The sequence below is a fragment of the Colius striatus genome, chromosome 4 (assembly GCF_028858725.1).
Source record: "Colius striatus isolate bColStr4 chromosome 4, bColStr4.1.hap1, whole genome shotgun sequence".
NCBI classification, from domain to species: domain Eukaryota; kingdom Metazoa; phylum Chordata; class Aves; order Coliiformes; family Coliidae; genus Colius; species Colius striatus.
In genome coordinates this window covers 56,620,872-56,643,387 of record NC_084762.1, presented here as the reverse complement: position 1 = coordinate 56,643,387, position 22,516 = coordinate 56,620,872, and the positions used below count along the sequence as shown (strand labels likewise).

The window sequence follows — 22,516 nt, the reverse complement described above, 5'->3', positions numbered from 1 at the left end:
ATCTCAGAATTAAGTAATTGGCTCCATTATTCATATGTTTTCTTTCAATAGAGAAAGGTGTAAGTACTTTGATCTGAATTGCCTTTCCTTTAACTTGAACTGGCAACTTTTTGTGACTCAGGTTGCCATAGAAGATAAAAGAAAGGTGTATTGGATCCTCTTCATCACTCAAGTCAGATCCAGTTATGTCCATGATCCAGAGACCTGATGATTTCATGTTGATTTCAGGCAGTTTAGGACTACAAGTCAATCTTCTACCTTTAAAAATTATCAAAGAGAAAGAAGAAAAATGACAGCATGTCATGTAACAGGATCCTGTTACCTTTATGGTACACAAAAAAGCTCTATTTGCAGGTTATGTTGTATCTATAGCAACAGGTCACTAAGAAAAACACATTGACACCTTTATTATACTTTTTGCCAAGAATTTAAGAGCTTAATGTTCTTTCTGTGGTTAAAATTTCATTTCAGAGGTATTTTCTTGATGCCAAGATATTTTCCTTGTCGTGTTTAGATGTAATTGCCAAGAGAACATTCAGTCACCTTTTAGAGGTCTAATTAATTGTTCTTAAAAAAGCAATCAATGTTACTAAAAATAATTTATCATTTAGAAGCACTAGCCATCTGTAGCATGTAAGCACCCAATTCAAAATGAATAATAATAACGAATTCAGCTTGTAACTAGATCTTACCTAACAATATATTATGTACTGTAATAGAGCAAGACTGACAGATAAACCTATAATAAACACACACAAATATTTGCCAGATCCTCAGAAGATCAATATGACTGTTTCCCTTTCTTTTTCTTCATTAATTGCTGTTATACTTCATTTTCATTCTGGTTTAAGCATTCTATGGAAATGAAAATGATTTAATAGAAAGAAGCAGCTCAGTAATATGTACTTTCTACAGCTCAAAAAAACAAGCCTGCACAACTGAATATTTGCATATCTATCATGGGCACTTCATGTTTTTAAGCCATCTTACTTTCTCTAGACAAACTTTTATAGCTCATTCACTTTACATAGAGTTGTTTTGTAGCATTGAAAGAAGGAATCTTTTCTACTAATTTTAAATGATTAAAGCTCCTTCTGTAAGTGTTCTTTTACCAAATATATCCAGGTTTAGATTTGCACAAATTGTGGTGTAAAAGGCTTGAAATGAGCAGAAAGTGAGCATGTCAGAACTGTTGCTTTGTGCTGTGGAACAACACACAGGTAAAGCCTATGCTCATTTCACTAAAGTAACTTTTCTCTGGATTTCAAATGAGACTCTAAGCTCCCTGAAAAGTGAATAAAACTTAAGCTATTTATCTCCATGAGGCAAGTATTTCAAACTCTCATCTGACTTAAATCTTTCATTGCCATTTATTTAATTCACAAGGCTATATTTAATTTGAAAGGCAAGTGTTCCATACACAAGACATCGACAAGATAGAATTTTATTAACTTTGATCTTATCAGATATGGTTTTGCTACAATAGTAAAATCAAATTGAAAATTTACATTTTCAATAAAAGATACTATAGGGATCTGAGAGAACAGTTGTCACTAGATATACATATATATATATATACACACACACACATAAAACCACCAGGCCAGTTTTGCACAAGAACTTACCAACTGTCAAAATCTCACAAACAGTCTCACATAGTCCCAGATGTGTATCAAGCCAGTTCCACAATGGGAAGACCCATTCTTTGTCTGAGTCTTGTGATTCCTTGACTGTTACCATCTTGAGATACATCCCAGCCCCATAGCCTTCTCCATCATGTCCTATGACCACTTTTTGCAAATGACTTAGAGAAACAGCTTCTACTAAAAAGGAATCCACCTAAAACCAAGGGAAATACTAATTTAAAACAGAGTTTGGACCTGAATATGCATGAACATCAGGGAAAATGTAGTCCTGAATTCAGCTGAGGATTTAAATTGTGTCTGGTTTGTTGTAATATTTAACATAACATCTCCCCTCTGAATCTAAGAGAGTATACACTGATTATACCTAACAATGAATCCCACATTCATCGTTAACAATCCATTATAACTTCACATCATCTTTGGACAATATGGATCATTTCATCAATTGTTTTATATTACATTATAGTGCATATATCTCAGCCTTCTGACAGTCAAACAGTTGCAACAAGATTTTGGTTCTAGTCAAGTATCTGTCTTCAGGATACTTCTACTTTCTGACATTTATCATGCAAACCTATGTATTAATAGTCCTAAAGAAAAGTTGGAATCCTACAGAGAATGTGTTCACTTCAAACTAGCTTATAAATTCTTCTCCAGTAGTCAGAAAAGCCTGTCTTTTTGTTTTTCTTACAAAACGAAAACAATTATGGAAACAGCAAATTGAGCAAAAGACAAGAAAAGGAAAGGAAGCAAAATGAAAGTCAGAAACAAAAGAAGTCAACACAAGCATCGGTTCATGAAAATAGGGATGACAACAACAATAGGAAGATAAAGAAGAATAAAAAATGCAAACAAGAAATTATATGCCCCACTAAATTCTGACTTGTTTTGTAAGAAACCAGGTGTGCTGTATATGGCCCAGTTTAGGGACAGGTGGACCCAATGATATCTAATAAAGGTCAACAAGGTTATGAACTGATGGAGTTTAAAGAGCAATGTCTAGGATTATAAATAACACCAGAATCACAATAAAACAATAGCAGGAACTTACTAAACCAAATGTGAGGGCAATCAAAAATGATCTTTTCTTAATACATAACAAACTGTTCTCTAAACAAATCAGTACTTAGAAGGTCCTATGTGTTATCTTCCTACTTTTTATATAAAAAATATTAGTAAAGTAGATTTTCTGCTACTAATATTAAAAATATTTTCATATGAAGAAAATACTGGTGTTTTTTTCTAACAATAGTCAAGACCCAACATCAGATTGCAAGCAGAAATTATTAATCTTTTAATAGAGATATTTTTAGAAATAAATCTGTGCATGAAAGTAAATTTAAATAAATATTGTAGAGTGCTATCTTCTGTATATAGGCATAGCCTTGAGATATACACAGAAATGAAATGTAGAAATTCTGTTTGCTACTAATTCCAATTTTACCCTGTAAAATAATGTGGTATTTGTCACAGAAATCTAATACTCTCCTTGACAATCTGCATCTTGGTATCAAGCTTTTTCAAACAATGTCTGTGAGTGAACCTCTCATAGGAAAGCAAAGAGTACAAATTTATGGAAACTGGTCATCAAGAAATACTGTTTTTCTATGCAGTCTTTTATCTAAGTGGAATGCTTGTCTCTTGTCTAAACATACTGACTAGACATTCAGTTAGTGTTTCTTGTGGGATTCTGGTTACAGAAACCTCGTTGAAAGTACAAGTGTCACAGCAATTTCTGTGACTTCTTTTCAATCACTGATTTTTCGTCCTTTGCTAGCTGTATTGTCCTATATTTGGAATGGAAGTAAGAAGCATGACAACAGAGGTTCTCTCGAGTAATCTGCTTTCTATGTATTAATGCGGAGCCCTTATTATCATGTGAGTATGTTGTTGCATGAGAAGGAAATAAGATTGGCATTGGTCTACTGTGAATATCTGTGAGATAAATTCTGTTTCCAAGTTCCTGCCCACCTGTAGCAAGATGTATTCTGAGCAGGCAGTGACACTTAATATAGTGCTAACTCCTGCACACCTATGAAAGCATTTTAGTGCCATTACCTTATTCCTTTGAAATTTTCTTCCTTTTGTTAAAGATGTGTGAAGTTTCCTCACACCTGTGTCCCCTCTTTTGCCATAAAGAGCGATATAAACGTTTGCAAAAGTTTCAGCTCCCCAGCGGTCACCAATGTGTACAGAGACAACATACTTACAGACTGTACAAAAAGAGAGTTTGAATAAATCTGATTAAGTACAAGGTACACTTGAAATAAGAGCAACACAGAATATTTAGTGAGATTACTGCTTGTTTTTATTTCTGCAGATACCAAAAAACCTGATAAGTAAATCAAAATAAAAAAGTGATTGTAATAGTCAAGTTACTCTTTATTAATCTGATCTCTTCATGCTAACCTTAGAAATTAGATGGAAATTGTATTTGGGCAATTTGGACTTCTGCAGCTTGGAGCTACTAAAATCAACACAAATTCCAAGACGTGGAAAATAAAACCTTACCTGAGTTTATTCAGGGACTGTTAGAAATGGAATTATTTTTTCAGCTGATAATAACTATCACAGATCAAAGAATAAGACGTTATGTAATGTTTACACAAACTAGAATAGCAGAGACAGATATGGCGCAGCATCTGGATGCACGACAAGTATAAAAATTTACAAAACGCACATTACAGTGCATGACAGAAAATATAAACTTTTTGCCTCTATAGTGCTCCTGTATAAATATCTACACAATCAGATTGTATTTTCTTCTGAGAAGATCATTAAATTTCATGTATATTAATATTCATTCAGAAAGAGTAACCAAAATTTTTCAAATGTCATTTTTTTCACCTGCATTCCTGTTAACATTTTACTAACGCAATGCTGTAGCTTCTTTTAAGGTTGTGAATAAGTTTGAGATATTTAGGGACCATAAGTTCTGGAACTTCAGTTTAGAAAAGCAGTTCTATTTCTAATTGTTATTTCATGGGTAACAACCTGTCTGAACAAATGTAGTACTTCTACAGGCCTTCACGTTCCAAGTTCATCTCTGAAACTTTCAATGTGTCAAAAAACAGTCCTTAAGGGAAATCACATTAAAAAATTCTTTGCACAACGGGGCTTACTTCTGTCACTTGTGTTAGCAACTAAAGCTGTTATAAGCCAAATAATTCAATAGAGGGGATACTTGAAATAATTTCTATGGCTTTGAACATGTGCCTTATCTTTAAAAAGTAGAATTGCATTGTTCAGTTTTGCACATTTAGAATCACACAGAAGATTTAGCAACTGTGAAGCCCCATATGTGAGTTAACTGGAAAATGAAAATTTCTGAAGTAGTCAGCATTTTTACAGCACATATTTGAAAACAGTTGCAATAGAGCCATTAAAGATATCAAAGTCAGAGAAAGTGCTTTATTATATCTCTGCTATTGATATCTTTTCAAGAGGTTAGTTCATATTGTTTATATCTTCTCAATGTTTTTTTACCTGGTAAAGTTTTCTGGTCCTCATTGACTGCAGGGAATTCTTTCACCAGTTCCTTGTCTTCTCTATTAAGATAGAGCCAGCAGTTGCAGTCAAAGGTCAGTGCTTGTTTTGTGTGTAGGTCTTCTAAGTGAAAAGACTTCAAATGCCAACCCTCAAAGCCTGGCATATCATCACAGCTGACCCGAATCTTGTATACATCTCCCAGATCTCCAGTCTCAACCTGCAACAAATATCGTGAGGAAGATCATACTGTCAAGGCTGGTTCATTTTGCAGAGTATATCACCAAAGATATCATTAGCTATGGTAGACTAAGCAGCCTAATTCCTCCTAAAATATGCATTCATCTCTTATCAAACTTAACAGGAATTATTTTTGTTCACTGAGAGGAGAGCACACAGGCTGTTAACCCATCTACACCATGGTTCACAGAATCACAGAATCTTCAGGGTTGGAAGGGACCTCAAAAGATCACCTAGTCCAACCACACTGCCAGTGTGAGTAGGTCACTACCTAGAGTAGGTCACACAAGAATTCATTCAAGTGGGTTTTGAATATCCCCAGAGAAGAAGAGTCAACAACCCACCTGGGCAGCCTATTCCAGTGCTCCCTCACCCTCACAGGCAATGAAATTGTGGCTTATTCTCTTTCAGAACCAGTTTACTGACTTGTAAAATTACTTCCTGAAGATTTTCCTTGTTGTAGATGGATCTTATGACTGCATCATACCAGCTACTATAAATGTCATACCCAACTTATTCCATAAATCTCTCTGGTGTGGAGTTGTAACATTACAGAACTTGGTTATTTATATATGACAGGGTAAGTTGCACCTAATATTTTACTTTGTCTTCTGCTACCCAATTCTGCATTTCTCTGGGCTTCTAAATTGTCATGAAGACACATATTATAATCCTTGTGGAAATGGACTGATGAGATATATTGGAAAATAATTTCAGAACACAGGACAGGCTATTTTAAATCTGCTATTTTCTCTTTGTTTCCAAAATCACATTTTGAATTAATTCCATGACTGCCTTCGGACCAGCAAGCATTAGTAGTCATACTGTCTATGATTTGTGGAATTGTAACACCAATTTTTTTTTAGTCAAATGTACAGCTATTGCCCTTCTTTTCGTGAGTTTGGTGTTTTTCCCTCACAGTTCTGGCCATTATTAGCCTTCCTATTCAGCTCCATAATTGTAACACAGCATTGCCATTACATCATTCTTGTAATCCTTTTATAAGCAATTTAATACAATCAGATTCCCTTTGGAATACAATATACTATCTTTGATCCCATAACTGGCTTTTCTAGCCATCAATGTCTATTAATTGATGTAACATGACCTTCAAAGTAGAGACAGATAAATAATCCATGACAAAATATATATCCAGTGAATATATCAGTTTTAAACTTGCAAAATGTTTGCAAGAGGACATTTTACCTTGTTTTCATTCATTATTACAACTTCCTAACCATTCTATGAATGTGTACACATTTCTTTCTTCTCATCAGTTTTATGCAATAATCAGTACTTGAAATCTTAGCTGAGTTGAATGTGATTTGTCATATATGAAGCAACATATTGGTTTTTTCCATTAGATGATGGAAGGAACATAGCTCTTATCATCAAGAGGACTCTCTGGTAGAGCTGCTGGGGTTTTGAATCTCTCAGAAACAGGTAATTGATGAATAAGATTAGAGAATTTCATGTTTTAAGTCTCTTCCCTTTTGACTCACACAGGGCTTCTCCAAAGATATCATGCCTAATATAATTAAAGTTTTGTAAAATTTACTGTTTAGGTGCAAATTTAAAATAATTTTTTATCACTACCCTGTTATTTAAAAAAAAAAAAGCATAAATGAGTTTAATTAAAAGGATGTGATAAAAAAATCCTAATATTCAGCTGCATAGCTTTCTGTCAGGAACTCCAGAAATTTTGCTACGTCTTGTTTTGAGCATTATCTCATACTATAGACAACACACTGAGTACTGCATTACATGAATGAAAATTTTCTGCCACCCTCATAGTCCTTAACACAAAATACATTTTGTGAGGACTATGAGGGTGGCAGACAATTTTTACATTCTGTATTTTGTGTGGATTTACAGACAGCCCTACTTGCAGAGCTCTGTTGCTCATTTCATACTACTCATGCTAGTGCTTTGGAGGGTAGCTGTATCTCCGCATTTCAGGATTATCTGGATAATAGAATGTGCACAATACACTAAGACTCTCCAAAGGCATGCTCTGATAAGCTTACTCTATAAGTAACCAAGAAACACTAACGAACAGGAGAAAAATATATATATACACTTTACAAAATCACTCATTGCATGTGAGATCAACATTTGATTCCTATAACCATTGGAATATCAAGAAAAAAAAATCTTCCATTGCACTGCCAGTTTACTTTAAATTTCCCAGTTATTTTTCAATGTGTTTGTGCATTGGAGATGGCATGGTTTCTTCCTCAGTGCTAGAACTCACAGATTCAATAACATTGACACATTCACTTATTTCTCAATTTATTTATTAGAACTCAGGTGTTCTAAATAAATTTATTCTCATTTAAACAGCTCACCCACTGTACTAAGAATGCATGAGACCATTGAAACCCAACAACTGTACCTGATAGCATGCTGCTATTTTGTCTCTTTTAGCAGTGTATTCCTTACACTTGTTCTGTGCAATTAAACTGCACCTGTTCTTCCACAGGAATTGGTTAGAAATATTTTGGATCAAATAGTCATTCTGAATATGATACACATCTGTGCACACATTTGTGTGAGAGCAACAGAAAAATTAGGAATTTACATGCCTTCCTATCCTCACTGTACAATAAATGTAACTGAGATCCAAATTAGGCTTACTGTTTCAAAACAAAGTGAGCTGCTTATAGCCCATAATCTGTTGTTCTTTTTACTGCACCATATTAGTAAGTACATTTGTCTAGGACCAGGAACTTGATGGGGTTTAAGAGTTCATTTACTCCTGCATGTTGGAAAGCTGAATTCACAACTTGTCCTCCTTGTGAGAACCTGGGAGAACATGAGAAGAGCTTCTGCATTCTCCCGAATAGCCTTAGGAAGAGCAAAGGAAGGAACCTCATTGACATTTACAAACATGTAAAGGATGGGTGTCAGGAGGATGGAATCAGGCTCTTCTCAATGATGCCCAAAGATAGGACAAGGGCCAACAAGTATAAAGTGAAACACAAGAGGTTCCAAAGAAACATAAGGAAGAATTTCTTTACTGTGTGGGTGATGGAGCACTGGAAGAGACTGCCCAGAGGGTTTGTTGAATCTCCTTCTCTGGAGACACTCAAAACCCATCTGGATGAGTTCCTCTGTGACCTACTCTAGGTGGTCCTGCTCGGGCAGGGGTGTTAGGATAGATGATCTTTGGAGGTCCCTTCCTACCCTTAAGATTCTGTGCTTCTGTGATTCTGTGAGAGTAAAATGAAACTACGTCTATTAGCTGAACCACCTAGAGAAGATATAAAGATATTTAAAGAGATATCTGTGAATCTCTAAATGCTCTCTTGTAACAAGACTCACTATTCTGATTTCCTTAGAATGTCACAAAACCTATAAAACACACTAAACTATGTGGCAAAGAGGCAAAACTACAGGCACAGTAAACAATGCTCAAGTACTATCAAATTCCTCATACAAAGCGACAAAAGAAAAGGACACAAATAGCTAAGGAAAAAATATAGGCACTAACCCAATGCCAATCCAAAGTATGAACAAGCATTCAGAAAGTCATTGGGGTAGAAGCCCAGTATGATGCATAGACTACTAGGATAGTAGGCTATGAAGGACAACCATGCCTGACAAATAAAAATACTAATTTTTCCTAGCATGGTACCAAGTCACTTAAATTAGACAGTCTTAACAAGGCATATATGCCATTTGGGAAATTGCCAACAAGTTGCATGTAGTAGAGGTCTGTTTTATGCAACAATGCTTGCCAAAAATCAGCCAGCAGGTGTGGTTGCTCCATGCACAGATTCTGCCTCTATTGACCTCTTCAGTTCATGTCAATGGCTTAGGAAGCTCCTTCTGCTGTTCAGTGTGTGTCCTGACTGTTTTCTGATAAGCAGCTGCTTTGTTATATTGAAGAAGTGCCATTTATCTTTTCATTTACTCCCTGTTAAGTTCCTAAATTGCTCTAGCTTGTTATTTAAATTAAAAATTCAGCCTGGATCGGGTCGTTACAATTAAGCTTTTACAACATTTTCTAAATGTAGTTTGGCCATTGTTTTCAGAATATTTATTGCAGCCATTTAAAAGTCTTTCTGAGCTTTATAAAATTGCCTTGAATTGCAAGCTATTTCTCTAATCTCACTGGCTAGAAGCTATACTTCATGCCAATCAACAGAATTTGCAGTGACTTAGCCTAGAAAGCCAGGACAGAATTTGAGCACTGAGAAGATGCCTCAGATGAATCTTCTCAAAGCAGAAGGATGTGTGTCAGGTGTACAGGTAGTCAGGACTGTGTTAGGGTTGATTTTAGTACTCACCATATAGACAATTTTGCTTCAGGGTTCATCACACTTTGATACGCGTGAATGCATTCCCCAGTGATTTATGATTATCCACAAAAATCCTCTGCCTGTTGGCCTGAGAGACAGAACTATTTTGGGGCAGAGTGGGTACTGCTTTACAAAGACGGAAATGAAAAAAAGAAAAGCCCACTTCTATCGCCTGGGAATACTATCCAATCCTTCAACTTCTGCATTTGCAAATAATTGTACACTGCCTATTGTAGATAAATTGAAACTCAGGAATATTTAGAGAACTAGAAAAAATAGAAGGCCAGCTGGCGAATGCAATAAATTACACAACAGGACTGTTTTTCTCCATATACTTGGAGGCACTGAAAATTCAGAGCGAACACTGCATCTGGCTGTAGTAGAAAAGGACTGCAGCAGAAGATGACCCAAGATCTAAAGATATATCATTCCATCTTTTTTTGGTTTTGTTTTTGGCTATAGGGGAATGTCATGATAAGCTCAGTAAAGTATTGCATATTTATGACTTACAGTGAATTCATCTGTTGCTCTGGGTTGAAAGCACACATATCCTGGGTTTTGAGGAGAAAGCAGAAGCTCATCACTTTTGCCCTTTGAGCCATAAATCACAAGGGTCCTTTTACACTCTTGTGGCTCTGGGGAATCTCCATCTGTTTTAACCTGCACTCTCCACTGGTGTGCTAAACAAAATAAAAACACCTTTAGTATCAATGTATCAATTAAACATTTTTAGTATCAATGGCAGAGAGCAATGGATGCCTTCATTATTATTACAACAAAGAATTTAGAGATTATTATGAATTTACATCTCGGTTTTAAAAACAGACAAATATTCCTTCACTTGAAGATAATTACAACTTAAATCAGACTTGATAAACACAAGGCAGTTGTTGAGTGGTTATGAAAGCAGAACTTAACACCAAGAAAGAAGGAAAAAGACTCTTTGCTTAGGTTTTTGCATTCTTTATAACAAAATCGTTGCTTTAATTACAGTAATTATTACATTTCAATTCTTAAAGTGTTATCAAGTAACATGAAAAAGAAAACTAACATTTTGAAAGGCTAGTATGTGATTCATTTGTAAAAATGAATTGTTTAATAACCAGTTAAACAATGAAAATAAAATCTCTTACCTCAGATTTTCCTAACCCAATTAGTCATGTTTAGTCTGCTCATATGTTATAAGAGATCATTCGTTAGAGTTGAACCCAAAATTTAGGGAATTCCAAAGACTGACTACAGCTCACAGCTTGGGCTTTTCAGAGATTCTTTCGTGGTAGATAACCTGTACTCATACCTATATTTGAAACTCAGAATGCAACTGAAAAGCTACAGAAAGCCATTTCAGGTGTGGAAAAAAAATGTATCTTAGATAGACAATATAGATTAGAAAGTTACTTAACTGCTTCAAAGTAAATTTTCCCCTGAATTCAAATTAATTCTTTGCATAAAAGACACTTGTTCCTGCATGGCACAGGGAACATCACAGTGAAAGGAAAACAAAAGCCTATGTTTAGACTGACTAGTACTGTGATAATATGATGATTTGCTAATGGGATTAATATAAAAGACAATTATTTCATGGTTATGTGTAAGCCTACAATGCTATGTGCTGAAATAAATTGGAATGGTCAGAAATAAAGTAGATATACTTATTTTTCTGTACTCTTACATTACTGTGTGCATTTTTCAGAACTTTTGTTTTCCTTCACCTGCTTGAAGTAGAGACTGGGTGAAAACCTGATCTGTTTTTCTCAATTTCCAATTCTCCTCTATTTTTCACTTTTTTTTTTCTTTAACTGATTCTCATTTTCCCCTTGTTAAAGAAGCTGTTTCTGCATTACATCTGACTGTTCCCTGACTCTTCTGGGCCCAACTACACAACAGGCAAATACACCTCACAGCCAGTCTGCTGAGTAACGCACTAGCTGAAAGGATCCCTCCATCTGAACTCTTTTTTTTGAGGTCATTTCCAGGAATGAGTCAGATGTAGCATGTAAAAGATCCACACTTTGCCTAATGAGGAACTTCTGTTGTTTGATATCTATGCCAACTTTGAATTTTATCTCCTTGTGCCAGGTTGGCATGTGGTACCCTTCAGGGTGTCACACTTGGTGAAGTCAAGCATTGTTTGAGCTTCTGCTGTTCCTGAGTACTCTGAAGCTTTATGAGGAGCTTCAAATTTTTACAAAGACATCCAACATAGCCCTGAACTTCTTATCCTTTCCAACTATGTCCCATTTTGAAGGCTGTCCCAGGAACACAGCAGAGAGGAAATTAAGATAATTTTGCATTACTCTGTTTCCCAGGTGAGCTGCTTTTTTTCTCTTTGTAATATCCAGTTTCTTCAGGAGAGAGCAAGTCCCAAGTTAAGAGAAAGCAAGGATGCATAACTGCCTTTTTTCTGCTAAAAGGAAGGGGCAGCATATTTAGAGGACTATTTCAGGCAAGGTGATTTAATTTAATTAATATCCATAATTGTGGTTTTCATTGTTATTTCAGAAGAAAGGCCAAGACACTGATAATGAGTTTTCCAGGAAATAAATCAGTGGTTAACAGATTTAAGGCCTCTTAGCATCTGTGTCTGTTCTCCTACATTTACTTTTAATGCTCCTACAGTTTGGTAGCTGAGCTAACCCAGACTGACTGCATTTTCTCTCAGTTCAGCAAAGTTCAGCAAATTCATTTAACCTACTCGAGCAAGAAAAAGAAAAAAAATATTTTATCTAATATTATACTAACTTAGAAAGCTGCTTGGTAAGGTTGGCTACACCAGACAGGAGACTGATGACAAATACTTAGTGTGTTCAGTGATTTCTATACCTCTTTGCAAGATGAAGTTATGGAAATCAGATATATGGGCTTAAGCAGGTTGTCTTCCATGTTTCATGTGCACGACCAGATTAAAAAGAAGACTTTTCTCCTGATATTACTGAATTGCTTTAGTTTCTTTTCAGAGTGACTAGTGTGTTAGTATGTTACTGAACTTTTAGCTACCTGTAAAGTGATTGTCATTTTCTTTGACACATCCATATGGTAAAATGAATAGTAGGGAGAAAAAATAGTTCTGTGGAAAAAAACTCAGAATTCTCTCTTTTCTAAAAAAATATAATCAAGGTCTTGATTTCACATTACAGACATATCCAGAGATAGGTTAGAAGCAGTGGTCATTTGTTGATTTCTAGAATCTAAATGGGATCAGTCATAACAATTTCCTTCCTGAAAGTCTTTTAACAACTAGTTTGTAACCTGAAAGATGCTTGAAGTAAAACTATGAAAATCAAACCTGCAACAGCTTCTGCACAGAGTAGAAAGTCAACATTTTGCAATGTAATTCAGAAAAATGAAAAAGGAAGGGTTTTTTCCCCCTGATTTTAAAATATAAACAATTTATATATTTTTACAGGATTTTTTAATATATTTTTACAGGATTATTGCCATTGTTTTTACAATACATTATTGTATTTTTTTTACTTTGGTGTTTTTTCATCTTAGGACTTAGAATGACCTGAACTAGGTGGATCTGCTTTGGCAGGGATGTTGGACTAGATGATCTCTAAAGGTCCCTTTCAAAACCCTACCATTCCGTGATTCTGTGATGATTCTATGACATTCAAATTTTGCTAAACGTAGGAGAAGGTTGCTTACTTCCTGGAGACTGTAGAAACTTGTGTTGCCTTGAGGCAGGCCAGTCAGTCTGCTTATTTTATTTTCTTAGGAAACTCAGCCTCCACCCAGCAAATTATACTGTCATTGTTTTTTAAATGCAGGACAAATCAATTTACTATTTGAGAATTCTGTGATTATTCTTGCCCCATTAGCAAATGCTTGCAAGGCAGAGAATAATTTAAAAACAAAAGTAATCATGGGAGAATTTACTGAATATTTTCTCTTATGAACTTTCTGTGTATCTTAATACCAACAACCTTTCACAACATGAATCAACCTAGAAATATCTGTTAACTGAGCTCTCTTCATCAATGTTGAACCATATTCTATTCAATTCCCCACGATAACACAGGGCACCCTACAGGAATCATGTTCCAGGAACTCAGTTCCTTTTAACTGACTGTAGTGTAGACAACACTGTAATATACTATCTCATGTCTTCTTGATTTGAAAGAAAATTCTTTACTGTGTGCTATTATGATACTCCACTTATTTTGAAGCAGAAAAGGAAAATAAATAGAGAACATAGTTGAAGTAGTAAAGTAGTGAAGTCCCATGTAGGACACTTTTAGATAATAATGTAAAGTGCTGTAAAGTCCCATTCTCCCTCTAAAAAACTCCATCATTTGAGAAGAACTTCTCTATCAGGACAACACATATTTTTGTCTTGCATCAAACGTACAAGGTGGAATCAAGAGAATACAAACAAAACTGTTACTATGCCTGATTTGTCAGTCATTTTGGCAGAATCTATAATCAGCAGCAGCATTTACAGAGATCTGAGATTTATGCTTCGTTAAAGCTGGAATAATGTCTGCCTGGATGAAAAGGGACTCCCTCAAGTAACTTGATGACTTTCAAATTCTCTTCTTTGGCTAGGTGGTTGAACAGGTTACTAACCTTATCCAAAGCAAATGAGATTTCAGATCTTTAGAGTGACTTATAAAGTGTTTTAGTTTGTAGCCTTTGCATTAGACCTAAACATATTGACCCTGAAAATCACTAAACACTGAATGATGACAATCAACTTTTCATGACTTTCCCTGAAGACCACTTGCAAAGTGCATCATCAACACTGCTGCTTGACTCTTTTTCAGTAAATGTGTATTATATGGAACATTTTCACTTCCATAGTGAATGGAACTGTTTATAGCTACTATCTGCTCTACCACATGCAATCTTCTCTGCTACAGCTACTGGGAGAATTTACAGCAATTATTCTTTCTTCCAAGACTCTACATCACTGGAATTTTCTTTTATCAGGTCTAACCCTGGTACTATGTCATGATGGATTAACACAGACCTGAGTAAAAGACACCTTTCCAAACCTCTTGTGATTGTTACCATCCTATCAAGCTCATTTTTTTCATATGCAAAGTCTATGAGATAACCAGTATGACAATACAAATTAAACTGTGAAAGATCCTGAGAGTAGTCCTATTCATCATCTTTTTTGAATAAGGCACAAATGCATAATCTTTCACCTATCTCAGTTCCTCACTGGAATGAGTCCCTGGGTAAAAAAAAAAAGATAGTTAAAGAGCAATTCACATTAAACTGATGCATGACTAATTGGTAGAATACTTCGTAAAAATGTTCTTCTCTTTTATATCTTCATTATTCAGAATGTCTGATCAAAACCTAGGAAATACACACACACTTTTTGGGTCCTCCTGGACATCTTGACAGTGTTATGTTTCACAAACTGATAAAGAATAAGCCACTCTTTTCTCTTCATAAGCAATATATTGTGAATAACCGCTCTTGACATGCACAGGCTCTCTGCAGTCTGTGCATCTGTGTCTGCTTATTACAGCATAAGATGAAGCTGCACTGGAAAAAAACTTCTTAGATTAGTAGTAAAATATAGTCTATTTTCTGAACATAAGGTGAAATAGATATTATGAACTATGCACTTAGCAGAGTGCAAAAACCAAATTCAAATCACTCTTGTAAAAATCAAATATTTCTGTGGGAAAGCCTTTACTTCCCCGAGTAAATCAGTCTCCTTTTGTCAGAGTTATGTTGCCATGGCTGTTGGCTAAACTCTTTGATTTAATGTGAATGATTTAATTTTCACTGAACATTGAATTAGATTGAAAGATCAGAACTCACCTTACAGAAGGCAAGTTATTGTTTTCAGACACAAATGTAAAGGTTGCTTTTTTTACTGAGTTTCTCCCATACCATTGTCAGACACAGCTACACAGAATACACACTTACACATGCGTAAAGATACATGTGTCGGTGTTTCTCTTTTCTGGTTAGAGGGAAATAAAGAGACGGTATAGTAAATTTTAAACACTTGGGAGGTACTAGCATATTCCAATGATGCAACTGCCTTTGTAGATATAAAAACTGGGCAGGTAGTTTTTTATTAACATTGTTTTGTTAGTTCAAGCAGATTTAATCAACTGAAGGGATACACTACGTTTAGCTTCACTAATGGACTGAGTTTAAGCCTGCATTATTTCTGACTACTTCAGGAATACTTGAAGGTTTTTGACCTGAATATGCTTCCAATGACACTTCACAACATATTTTTCAACTCTGAGATTTGCAAGGGGACCTGTCCCCATTTATTAAATGACAGTGACATTGGGAGAAATAAAACAACACTTGAATCTCTTCTGAGAGAAATTCCTACACAGTTTCAGGACTGAACAGTGGAAATATGAAGAAAAGCTGAAATGGTTTATGAACAGCATGTTTTTCTCAATTGCTTATAAAGGCCTAGTCCTTTCTGTAGACTATTGCCAATCAACTTGTCTTCATTTTCTCTCACAATTGATAGTTTACATATATAATGAGGTCACCTGCTCACATATTTGTTACTTGATAATGATTTGTAGAATAAGTTCAAACAGCCAAAACAATGGTATAGAAAACAACTCTTACCTCTGAAGAATGCCTTCATTGAATTGCCATCCTCTAAAATATTAACAGAAAAAAAAAATGTGAGCAAGCATTATTATCACTTATCTTCTTAAGTTACAGTCTTATTTGGAAGGATTCTTCAGTAATAATGAGACATTAAGTTAATTGTTATATAATGCCATAACACAATAATGTTACATGTGTGTTATATATTGTTATAACACAAATCTTCTTTAACAAAGTACTTACTGTAGGCAGTTAGCTCCCTCTCAGTTTTCCCATCATCTTGATATTTATCTAACCACCTTTCATTGCAAAAACAAAAAATAAGATTAATAAAATTTATCAGTATATTACAAGTAATCTGACAATTAACTTCTCTCTCCAGTAGTAATTTTTATATACTTTATAATGGAATTATGCCTTGAAACTACTTCCTAGATTGAATTTTCTTTTATGGATTCATCATAGTTGGCCTCATTCATATTAGGAGAATTTAGCTCACACTGCTCCAGGCAAATAGGAATTTTTATGGTAGCTATATGAAGTACTGTAAGACTATATGATGTACACTATATGAAATAGTATTTACAGGATCAGACAGTCAACTGTATTTGGGGGGGTGTACATAACCTGCAGTTATTAGTTGTATTCATTGTACTTAAAAATATATATAATCATAGAATCATAGAATCATAGAATGGTAGGGGTTGGAAGGGACCTTTAGAGATCATCTAGTCCAACCCCCCTGCAGAAGCAGGTTCACCTAGATCAGGTCACATAGGAATGCCTGCAGATGTGGAAGTTTCTAAATCTTCTGTATACTTAGAGCAATTGAGCTTCTCTTTTTAATTTTGTTTTATACTGGAGAGTTTAAGGATCTTTCCTGCAATATTATTTCACTACACACACACATCTATGCTACTTCGTTTGCTGATATAATAACACTTTGCAGCCCTTAAAAATCTCACTTATTTAAAAATAAATATGTGCTCACCATCAGCCTTTATTCTATTGGCTCCATGTGTATGTTGCATTTGTTTAGATCCAAGTATTCATAGTACACTTTACTTCTTGTATGTAACAAAACTCTATGAATAAATCCTTCATGCATGAAGTGTAAACTCCACTGTATTTCAACTACTGTTGCAATAAATAGCTTGATTAACTTTCATGACCTATATTCCCACTCCCTCCCAAGAAACAAAAGAACACTAGCTGTTTCTAAACATAGAAAGCAGACTTTGACACATTGGCAGCACGCTTACACAACACGCAAACAATGACAGAACACCTCTAGTTCTATATATAATATTTCTAATTTTTTTCCAAGAGCTTAACAGTTTCCTTTTGACAAAGCAGGTTTATAGAGAGCCCGATTTCTTTATTAAGTATCCCAACCTTTAGAGAAGTCTTATAAAATCTCCTTGAAATTAAAGAAACAATTCTCTTATTCATCTGTTCTTCCAATAACTATCTTTAATGCATACCAAACCAATTTTAAAACCTAATAGCCAGAAAGGAAAACTAAATCAAAAACCTATTTGGAAGAGCAGGCTACTTAGTAATTTGTTAAAGCTGAGAGAGAGAGCATTTTCAACTTTTGCTCATGGTAGCAACATTCCAGACCACATAAGTAAAACTGACAAGTAGAGATTTACTAAATGTAAGGAAATATCGTAGCTCTCTCCTGTGGGAGAAAAGTTAAAGGCCTTTCCAAAGATTTCCAAGATGTATATGAAGTTTTTAGTGACTGAGAAAGTGAAAATTACTAAAATCAGTTTAGTTGGATCTTTGCACATAATGCTCATAATACTATTGAGAACTGAAAGCTTATTTATTTTCACATGATCTCTGTAGAATTTAGACTATAAAAAGATCACTACATCTTTACTCATGTGCAATATTTGGTTTTGGGCTTCTTTTTGTTAGTCTATGGCTTCCTCTACATCAATGCCTCAAGTCTGGACTTTGTCTTCAATGGCAAAATTTTGCATCTTTTGTATGTTGAAAAATTTGAGGGCATTACTCATATATCTAGTTCTGTTCTGAAATTTTTTAGATGCAAACAATTCTTTTTCTCCATAAATGGCATACCTACTGCAAGGAAATAAAACTTCCTGAGCTTCCTCTCCTTCTTTATGTTTGACGACAATCTTATCCAGGAACCATCCACTGCCTGTGTTGAAATGGCAAAAGTTTATCATGTCAAAGAATGTGCAAGTTTTTTCGATAAATTTAAAGAAAAGAAGACCAGACTATTTTTTTCCAGCAGAAACTGCAATTGGCAGCGAGCCCTCCTTGCCCTTGTCTTAATCCACAACCTTGCTTATCTTTTTCTTCCCATTTTGCTGGGGCCTCTGTCATCCTAATGAGGGTGGGTGTGAATGAGAGCACCAAGTGAGAGACCGTCGTGGTGCTGCTGTGCTAGCTGGGCCAAACCACGAACACATACACAGCCTTGCTGTCATTGGGCCAGTGGGCATGGAGCTGTGAAGCCTCATTTTTGTCAGTCTGCTGAATTCATCTCTAACAGCAATAACCACTGCCACATCCACACTGATCTCTTATATCACTTCCAATAACCATCTTAGTGACTGGTACAGTTCTCCTGCAAAGCCCTTTTCAAATATCCTGTTCTCACTGCATCTGCACCACTCACAACTTGTCGTGTTACCTATGAGGTTTTGCCTGGCTTGCACCATTGTCTATCAGCACATTGTAGCAAAATTGCATGAGAGTTGTTTTGATCAAAAGTGTCAATTGGCCTATTAATTCTCATATTCTGCCTCCTTGGCTGCATCTGAGCCTGGAATCCCCTAGAAAGCAGCAGTCTATGTCCCATAAGGAGGGCTTGCCCACTCAGTGCATGGAGTACAAAAGCATTTTTCCTTCAAGACTTCACGCCCACAGCACATGGGCATATTAGGACAGCCTGCAAGCTTCTGTCACCCTCCTATACCTCAGATGCTTTTTCATTGGAAGATGTCTACTAGCCTGGCCAAGATTTACCATCAATCAGGTAAATCACTTTGAAACAGGCCAAAAAAGATGAAAGTTGCTGCTTGTGTAAATGTACAGATGTATATGGAAGATTTCTATGGAGATTCTGTCAGCAAGGCACATCATCTAGTGACTCATACCTGACTAATGCCAAAACCCTGCTGTCTAGGACAAAATTCCTTTTCTTTCCTCATTCACAGTGGGAGAAACTCTGTGCCTTGCAGCATAAGACCCTCAAAGAAAGCACATATTCCATGATCCTTTCAAGACAGTCTCCAAATCAAGTCTAAAGACCTTCTGTGTTATCAATCAGGCAAGTGATATGATTAGGAATCCTCTTTCCTCCCTTTCAACCCAAAAAAGACTGGGTCGCTAGATGGCTTCTCTCCTGACTCACCATCTTTCTCCAGATATCAGCCTTACTCATCACCTCAGGCCAAGCTTATCTGGGGCTAGTTTTGGATGCAATTCAGGAAAGGTCTGAAAGATCTGTCTGTGCTGAATACAGTGAACAATTATCTTTACAGGGCATAAATTTTACATTTATATTATAGAGCAAATTAAAATAATTGTCCTGTTCAGACAATTGTCTAAAACCACAGATTTTTGTCAAAAATAGCTTAAGATAGTTGAATCTGGCTACAGATTTGATACGCTGATCCTGTCATACGGCTATGTGGCCTTTTAAAGGAGATATATGGGAAGAGGGCATATCGTCCTGCAGGACAGAGGGAAAGTAGGCTCCACCACACTACCTTCTGTGTTATGTCTTGGCCTAGTAGGATACGAAACTCTCAGGTATACAATCATTCATATTGCTGATGGCAGCAAACTTTAGTGAACTATGAAGACACAAGAATCAAGTTTACACCCCACATCAAGGCTGCACTAATATGGCTACTTCTGTAATAGCCACAAGTCTGCTCAGAACCTTAGACAGTACAGTCAGCAAGACGGGTGCTGCTTGAGGCCATTTCAGAACAGAGTACAATAAAAGAATTTTTCTAATCTGGTATCAAGTGTAGCCCTGTAATGCTTTAAAAATCCTTCTCTTCACTTAGCTTCTAATCTAGCTACTAATCTGCAAATGTATTTGCATTATTTACATCTTCAGTACTTTGAAATGTTAACTTTCATTCTCCCTTACATCATTCCCAAGATGCTCACCTTAAAAGCTTGTACCAAAAAATTATCTCATCACAAATTTCTCTCTTTTCTCTGAAAGCCTACAAGCTGAATGTAATGTCACTCACTGGTACAACTCCACATTGACTTGCACAGATTAAATAAATAACCATATCTTCTACGGTTGCCCAAAGCAGTAAGGACATTATGCTACAATTCAAAATGTGTTTGGTAGCAATGCAGCAACTTGGTAGCAATGTGTTGAATAGCTTTAATTCTGTTTTGGTCAGTCTTCAATCTGTTTTAGAAAGACTTGTTCTACCTATGCGAACAATTTTTTCACGAGTTTTCTATATGCAAATAAATATCGCTTTCTTATAAATAAACTTGAAAATAAAGAGTGGAATTACAGTATTTTACATTTAACTCTTGTCCTTTTTGCTGTCCACCAACACTGTTTTTCACCATCCCATCACAGTGACCAGTCTGCGGGAAGACTTTTTATCACTGCAAGACCTTCTGTCACATTTTGTATGAAGGATGCAATATAAATAAATTGCACTATGCTTAAAAAGGACTTGAAAACAGATTGGTCTCTAGGAAGTTAAATCCTACCTGGACCAGCTCCATCATGGCTAATCTGAACTTTCTCCAAGTCCCCCAGTGAGACAGCCTTTATGCAGAAAATATCCATCTGTGGAACCGTACAAGGAAAATTATAAAGGTCTTGAGCACAGCTATTGCTATATAACAGCAATAGAATATAACAGCATAAAAAAAGTGAGGTTTTTATTCTTTTCTTGCAAAATGAATGTAGATGTCTTATATTGGTCCTGGTCAGTCAGTAAGAACCTTTTGAAGTTTTCTAAGGTAAGAAATATCTTAAAATTACTCCACAGAGAAAACAATTGATTCTGTTGGCATGACACAAAGATCACTTGTAAAGAATTATTTGGTTATATCTATGTTACATTTTCTAGCCCTATCTGCTTCTCCAAGACTGGAAAACATATTGAGAATAAGGAATTAGAATCTGATTCTAAAATTTACAATGATCTGTTCGGCTTTGCTATCATTTTACCTATATGTGCAATGTAAATATCCAAGAGCACTCAAATTCTACTATCCAGTCTACTCGGTAAATGATTGATCCAACAGTGAAAAATTATTCATATGATGTAATTATCTAATTAATTTTAAATAAGGAAAACGTGAGAAAAAGGTAAACTGCTTAAATAAAACTTGTAAATAAAAATATGTTTACACTTGTTGAAGAAACCGTTTGCTAGCCATAATCTACTCCTATAGATCAGAAGTAGCATTGTTTTTACTTCACCTGTCCATGTCGAAATTTTACATCATTGTTCTTAGATCTATGGAGCTTCCTTTTGCCAGAATCTCCTCTTGTCCCAAAGAGGTTGATATAAGCATTAGAATTTGTTTCAGCACCAAGTTTAGCACCTGTGTATACATGGACCTCATACACCAACACTAGAAGAAGAAAAAGCTTGAGATTATCCTTGCAATTATATAAGATTCAAAAACTTTCCCAACAATACTTTGTCAGAAGACTGTACTGACTTTCAAGTTTGGAAGTAGCAACAACTATCCATGGATTTGTCATTTCCAAGTTCAAATTTTGTCATTCTCTGCACAAAAATTTGAAAACACTAAGCTTATAAGACTACATTATGTTAAGTATAACTGTATATTGCTCAGCAAAGCACTCATCAAGCAAGGGTTCCCTAGTGCTCCATTTTCTTCTCTCACTCCCTGTTGACTATTCATGATTTTGAGATCTAATTTTCAAAGTCTTCCTTGGCAAGTTATCTGGACACCACCTATCTGTGCCTAGCCATGGTGTCAAACAAAAGTTGTATTTCATTGATAGCAAGGCATTTTAAATCTCCGTATTTGTGCAAAACAGAATTTTCTGGGTGGTTAACCTTCATTTTATCTTAAAAGGAGAATAAGCAAAAATGAATCCTAGGGGGTTTAGATCTTCACCTCACATACAATAGTGGGGAAGTTGATGAATAGGCTCTCTCATATATAAAAAGCACACGCTCAACTTGCTTTTGAAGATTTCAACATTTTTCACTAATGCATGGTAACACTTTTAAAAAAAATCTTCAGTCAAAATATATTCACAACTTTTTAATGCCT

At 35.5% G+C, this 22,516-nt stretch overlaps 1 protein-coding gene across 1 annotated transcript in view; it reads right to left on the bottom strand.

Annotated features, from left to right (window-relative positions):
- LOC133625347 (lipoxygenase homology domain-containing protein 1-like) overlaps positions 1-22,516 on the bottom strand; it is a 145,757-nt gene that overhangs the window by 71,183 nt on the left and 52,058 nt on the right. The window contains exons 12-21 of the mRNA XM_061995648.1: positions 21,687-21,841; positions 20,966-21,044; positions 18,320-18,401; positions 16,472-16,527; positions 16,244-16,276; positions 10,187-10,356; positions 5,133-5,352; positions 3,705-3,859; positions 1,626-1,839; positions 68-258 (exon numbers count right to left, since the gene is read on the bottom strand). Coding sequence (XP_061851632.1) covers positions 68-258; positions 1,626-1,839; positions 3,705-3,859; positions 5,133-5,352; positions 10,187-10,356; positions 16,244-16,276; positions 16,472-16,527; positions 18,320-18,401; positions 20,966-21,044; positions 21,687-21,841 — 1,355 coding nt within the window. The remainder of the gene's footprint in view (positions 1-67; positions 259-1,625; positions 1,840-3,704; positions 3,860-5,132; positions 5,353-10,186; positions 10,357-16,243; positions 16,277-16,471; positions 16,528-18,319; positions 18,402-20,965; positions 21,045-21,686; positions 21,842-22,516) is intronic.